This window comes from Lygodium microphyllum, chromosome 18 (assembly GCF_053477565.2).
Source record: "Lygodium microphyllum isolate KBCC chromosome 18, Lygodium_microphyllum_v1.1.10, whole genome shotgun sequence".
Lineage (NCBI taxonomy): Eukaryota > Viridiplantae > Streptophyta > Polypodiopsida > Schizaeales > Lygodiaceae > Lygodium > Lygodium microphyllum.
In genome coordinates this window covers 93,458,985-93,464,012 of record NC_141152.1, presented here as the reverse complement: position 1 = coordinate 93,464,012, position 5,028 = coordinate 93,458,985, and the positions used below count along the sequence as shown (strand labels likewise).

At 49.0% G+C, this 5,028-nt stretch overlaps 1 protein-coding gene across 4 annotated transcripts; it reads left to right on the top strand.

Annotated features, from left to right (window-relative positions):
* The first annotated feature begins 880 nt into the window (after nt 1-880).
* Nucleotides 881-4,421, top strand: LOC148021161 (cysteine-rich receptor-like protein kinase 2). Of its 4 annotated transcripts, XR_015694679.1 has the most exons (7): nt 883-2,020; nt 2,155-2,288; nt 2,384-2,633; nt 2,749-2,986; nt 3,067-3,217; nt 3,309-4,030; nt 4,112-4,421. XR_015694679.1 is itself a non-coding variant. In XM_087699000.1 (6 exons), exons 1-6 carry the CDS (start codon nt 958-960, stop codon nt 3,558-3,560), a joined length of 2,025 nt encoding a protein of 674 aa, XP_087555126.1. In that variant the 5' UTR covers nt 881-957; the 3' UTR covers nt 3,561-4,421. The 4 variants fall into 4 exon arrangements, 3 of the variants coding, with proteins under 3 accessions (XP_087555126.1, XP_087555124.1, XP_087555125.1); XM_087699000.1 differs by having other exon boundaries at nt 881-2,020; nt 3,130-3,217; nt 3,309-4,421; XM_087698998.1 differs by having other exon boundaries at nt 3,309-4,421.
* Nucleotides 4,422-5,028: the final 607 nt, after the last annotated feature.

Here is a 5,028-nt window from a genome sequence, read left to right as displayed (position 1 = left end):
ATCCATGAGTGAGTGGAGGTGGATCGGTCCAGAAGGAGACATTCGACGGCACTATATTGATTGCACTGGGTGGAGGAGGAGATACTCTTCCCCCTGTCAGCTCTATGATGATGGGGGTAGACGAGACAAGGGATGCAGAGAGGGGAGGCAAAATGTCCTGCCTAGCATTGGGTTCCATCATGTTTGGGCGAGGGGGTAGAGGATGCATGTAGAGCTGCCATGTGGCAGGAACCAACGTACCTTTCGCCACATGGCTATCTTGCCCGCCCCAGCAAATGCCTTTCACGCCACAACTAACAGTTCTCTATATTTTCCTTTTTTGGTGCCAAGTTCACTTTGCCACCCCTCCCCCCATTCTTATTCTAAAACCTTAGAATTGATTATCTATCTTGATCTATTTTCAGTTACACTCTTGCTGCTAGCTTGCTGCTAGCAAGAGAGAGAGAGAGAGAGAGAGAGTGTGTGTGTGTGTGTGTGTGAGAGTGTGTGTGAGAGTGTGTGTGTGGTCATTGCAATCATGATCTACCTACACTAACTTCAAGAAACACCTCTTCTCCTATTGCATCGACCAAACCATTTCTCCTTACGCCACGTAGGTTTGGGAGCTTTCTGGTTGGTTCAGAATTTCCAAGCCAAAGCTTTACATAATACATAATACATAAGAAAATAGATAGAATAGAGAATAAAAGAATAGATTTAAAAAGTAAGATTAAAACCTTTTAACATCACAAAATCCCTTTTGGTGTAAACAACTGCGTGGACTCTGGAGGTTGGGCTGACCGCTAAACTTTTTGGAAACTGGTCGTAAAGGACGAGTCACGAAGGTATACTTGTGAGGAAATGGACTCTGATTGTGACTTATGAATGAGCAGCTGGTCATGCCGGGTAAATAAGGTGGCGCTTTTTCTAGTTCTGTGAAGCCTCTTGGCTATCTAGCCTGTTGGCTATGGCCTGGCTATGGCGGGGGTTACTGTGCAGCATGGCTGGCCTTGGGTGGCCCTGATGTTGCTCGTTCTGTGCTATCATCCTTCCAGACAACTCGGCGCCCAGTCAGCCATCACAGACAGCGTCAATATCTCCTGCAACTCAACCATAGTCGCCAACAACAGCACATTCATGTACAACTTCAACCGAGTGATGGGCATGCTGCGGCAGGAGTCGTTGACGTCTCTCTACGCCAACGAGTCGGCGACGGGGTCGTCGTCGTCCGGTTCGCCGAGCGCGTCTGCGGGATATGACGTGTATGGGATGTACCAGTGCAGGGGGGACCTGTCTGGGGCGCAGTGCAGCAACTGCGTGACGACGATCTTGATTGCGGCCTTCTGCCCGGCAGGGGCCTTAGGAATGCGCGCCCTCCTGCAGGGCTGCTATCTGCGCTACGAGACCTACAACTTCCTGGCGGACGCCGACTTCACCTTCCTCACGGGCGACTGCAGCAACGCCTCGGGCGAGCGTCCCGGCCGTCTCTTCACCGTGAACGTAGGCGCCGCTCTCAGCGCCACCGCCCGGGTGGCGCCCACCCGCCGGGATCACTTCTGGGCCGCCAGCCAAGGCAGCGGCAGCGACGCCGCTTACGCCCTCGCCCAGTGCCTCTCCTACCTCTCCCCCTCCCAGTGCGCCGCCTGCCTCTCTCGGGCCACTTCCAATGTCTCCGCCGTCTGTGACGGCTCCCCCGCCGGCCAGGTCTACTTCGTCACCTGTTACTACGCCTATGGCAATTCTCCCCTCCTCTTCAACACCACTGGTACTGCTCCATCCCCATATCCCGCCACCGTGCCCGCCCCTCCAAGTTCGCCGCCTCGCCCAGCTGCACCAAATTCCTTCAACCCCTCTGTCAGCCCAGGGCAGCCGCCTGCACCACATATACCAGAAAAGGAGAAAAGTTCTCACGTCGTTCCCGTCGGGGTAGGAGGTGCCGTCGCGGGCGTGCTCGCCATCGCTGCTGCTGTGGCTGCGGCCATCTTCCTTCGCGGGAAAAGCCGATTACGAATTAGATTACAGGGCGGCTCTCAAACTCGAGGTAAGCTCCTTCTCTGCAGATCTCTTCTATGATTTCCAGAGCGCCTCTCGATCGGGCGACAATAGATTTCTTGCGAGTGTAGTAGCATAGTGTGCGTTTTGTCTTATCTAAAGTGTTGCGAGTGCTGTGCACAGACGAGCATCCGAGTCTCCCTTACTGTTTCCGGCAGGGGGCAACGAAGTTTTCACTTGATGAGCTGCGACAGGCGACGGGGGACTTCGATCCGAGCTACAAGCTAGGGGAGGGAGGATTTGGTCCTGTCTACAAGGTCGGTCTCTCTATCTCTTTCTCTCTCAAATTTTCTGACGTATGATCGCCCTTCAGACCCTTCATCCAAGCGTCTGATCTGCTGTCGCTCTGCAGGGATGCCTCGCTTCCGGTCAAGAGGTGGCCATCAAGATGCTCTCTTCCCGGAGCCATCAGGGCCTATCAGAGTTCTCGAATGAGGTCAACCTGATCACTACTGTCCAACATCGGAACCTGATTCAGTTGCTCGGAAGCTGCGTGGAAGACTCACAGCGTCTCCTTGTTTACGAGTATCTTCCCAACCGCAGCTTGGACATCTACCTATTCAGTAAATTCCTTCAAACCGTCGCAATTTTGGCATCTACTTGTTGAGTAAATCCCTTCAAACCGTCGCAACTTTGGCAGTCATTTACATTTACAATGCGATATAATTCATGAACATGGAGATGTTTTACAAGATACTAAGCGCAGTCCCCGTGCAGACTCAGATCTATCACACACACTAGGATGGAAGGCCCGGTTCGATATCATCGTGGGTATAGCCCGCGGGGTGTCTTACCTCCACGAAGAGTCCCACATTAAGATCGTGCACAGAGACATCAAAGCAAGCAACATCCTTCTAGACAGCAACTACGCACCCAAACTTGCCGATTTTGGGTTGGCGAGGTTCTTTGAAGACGATGTTTCTCATGTTACCACCAGTAAGGTTGCAGGAACCCGGTAAGCAAAGCCCATTTCATGCGATTGTTAATTCTACGTTTTTGATCGAGAGACGCCTAACGAGTGTTTCCAATTGGAAGGGGCTATGTGGCACCTGAGTATGTCCTCGGTGGGCTTCTAACGGAGAAGGCAGATGTTTACAGCTTTGGTGTGCTAGTGCTGGAGATTGTGAGCGGGAGGAGGATAATAGACCAAAGTTTGCCGCCGTGGAAGCAACATTTGCTAGAATGGGTAACGAAAATCTTCTATTGCAAGCCATTGGATTTCAGCAGTTGTTCTTGTAATGGCAAGCTCATGGGCATATTATTAAAATCATACACAGGCGTGGGCGTTGTTTGAGAGGAGGCAACAGGGCGAGTTACTGGACCGGAATGTGGGCAAGCTGGCTCGAGGGGATGTGGATCAGGTCATTCGTGTGGTGCACGTGGCCCTCCTCTGTACGCAAACCTTCCCAAACTCCAGGCCATCTATGTTGCAGGTGTCCGCCATGTTGCTCGGCCAGTCTGAGATTTTGGCGTGGCCATCAAAGCCCACTATCCCTGGCTTCGAGACATTTTCATCCAGTTCATCTTAAGCAGATGACGTGCGTTATATATGATAATCTCAGGGCAGATCACGATGCCGTCATCGGCAAATGCAGTTGTCGCTTAAAGCATCAGAGTAACTTATATAGATGCAGAGTGTAACTATATGTAGTTATCATCGGTAAATGCAGTTGTCGCTTAGAGCATCAGTTTTGAGAAGAAGCTACGCATAATTTAGGGATGCAGAGTACCTATACGCGACTCCTAACAGGAGCTTTCCCGGGAGAGGGAGGTGACATGGTAGCCCCATTTGGTGCTGATCTGCGCGGGCTTCGAACAGGGCTGAAAAGGCTACGATAGTACAAAGTTGTGGGCTATGATGTGGGAAGCTTCGGCGAAGGTTAAGCGACGGAGAGGAACACGTTTGTGAAGCACACCGTGCTGTGAATAGTGATACTGACTCAGTCGAGAGTCTCTACCCAAGAAGTCTCCAACAAAGGCTTCCCCAGAGGTTTTCCAGGTAAGAAACAGCTTAAAATGGTTTGTGAAGCATAATTTGTTGCCATGTGGTTCAAAGCGTCCATCTGCCTGGGCCTTACAGGTAAGGAAGGCAAAGGGTTTCGCTTGCTCTGATATAGATGACAATATTGCATTTTATCTTCTCCTGCACTTGTGTATACTCTAGATTTCCTCCTATTAGCGCCGTGCCCGATCCATCATAGATGGTTGTACAATTTTGATGAGTGAAGAACCCTCAGGTGTGAAGTAACGACATATGCCCACACAGTCTTGGATGTAAAGTGCTCCCATGATCTCTGAGAAGGTGAGATATCACTAAGGGCTGGCACAATAATAACCCCAATTGTAACATAAAACTCTGAAGTCTAATGTTTTTATTTAAAATAAATAATGCAAGCATAATATTGATATGTGAAATTATGTATGTAACTGGCGACATATACATAAAATAGGCATTTGCTTATGCTCTCGAGCCTCTAGAGACATATAATACTCTAGCATGATAAATGCAAAAAATTATTAAGTGACATGTGAAAAGTGTAGCTGGATGACATTACACTAAAATCAAGCTAGATATGATAAGCATTGAACCATTAGGAATGGTATCTTGTTGTATATATATAGTTATCAGACGTTTGTTTAAGCCATTCGGGCGCAACATTGATTCGGTCCAAAATACTATCAAAAGGCAAAGTGCAAGGTAGAAAAAGATATTGTAAGTGCTAGCATGAAATCTGAGATTCTAAGTTGTGGTAGAGACGGAAGAATATTGATTGTGGCCGCATCAAGTCTCCAATTATGTGTAAGGATGTTTCACCGGACCATGTTGACTATCTTGAAACATGTCCATCATTTTAAATATCAAAGAAGCATCATTGGCTCCATTATGACTTGTGAGTATCATACAAATCCAATAATAATCATCAGAAAAGAGCTGGGAGTAACTCGCCTTCGCTTATGAGGTGCATCATGTCTATAATCATCATCCCCTTACGAGAG

Bases quoted from the DNA above. Each gene is read 5' to 3' on its own strand.
- LOC148021161 (XM_087698998.1), top strand. From the start codon at position 958: ATGGCGGGGGTTACTGTGCAGCATGGCTGGCCTTGGGTGGCCCTGATG. The intron at 2,289-2,383 runs GTCGGTCTCTCT...GTCGCTCTGCAG, and splicing joins GATTTGGTCCTGTCTACAAG to GGATGCCTCGCTTCCGGTCA. The intron at 2,987-3,066 runs GTAAGCAAAGCC...TCCAATTGGAAG, and splicing joins AGTAAGGTTGCAGGAACCCG to GGGCTATGTGGCACCTGAGT.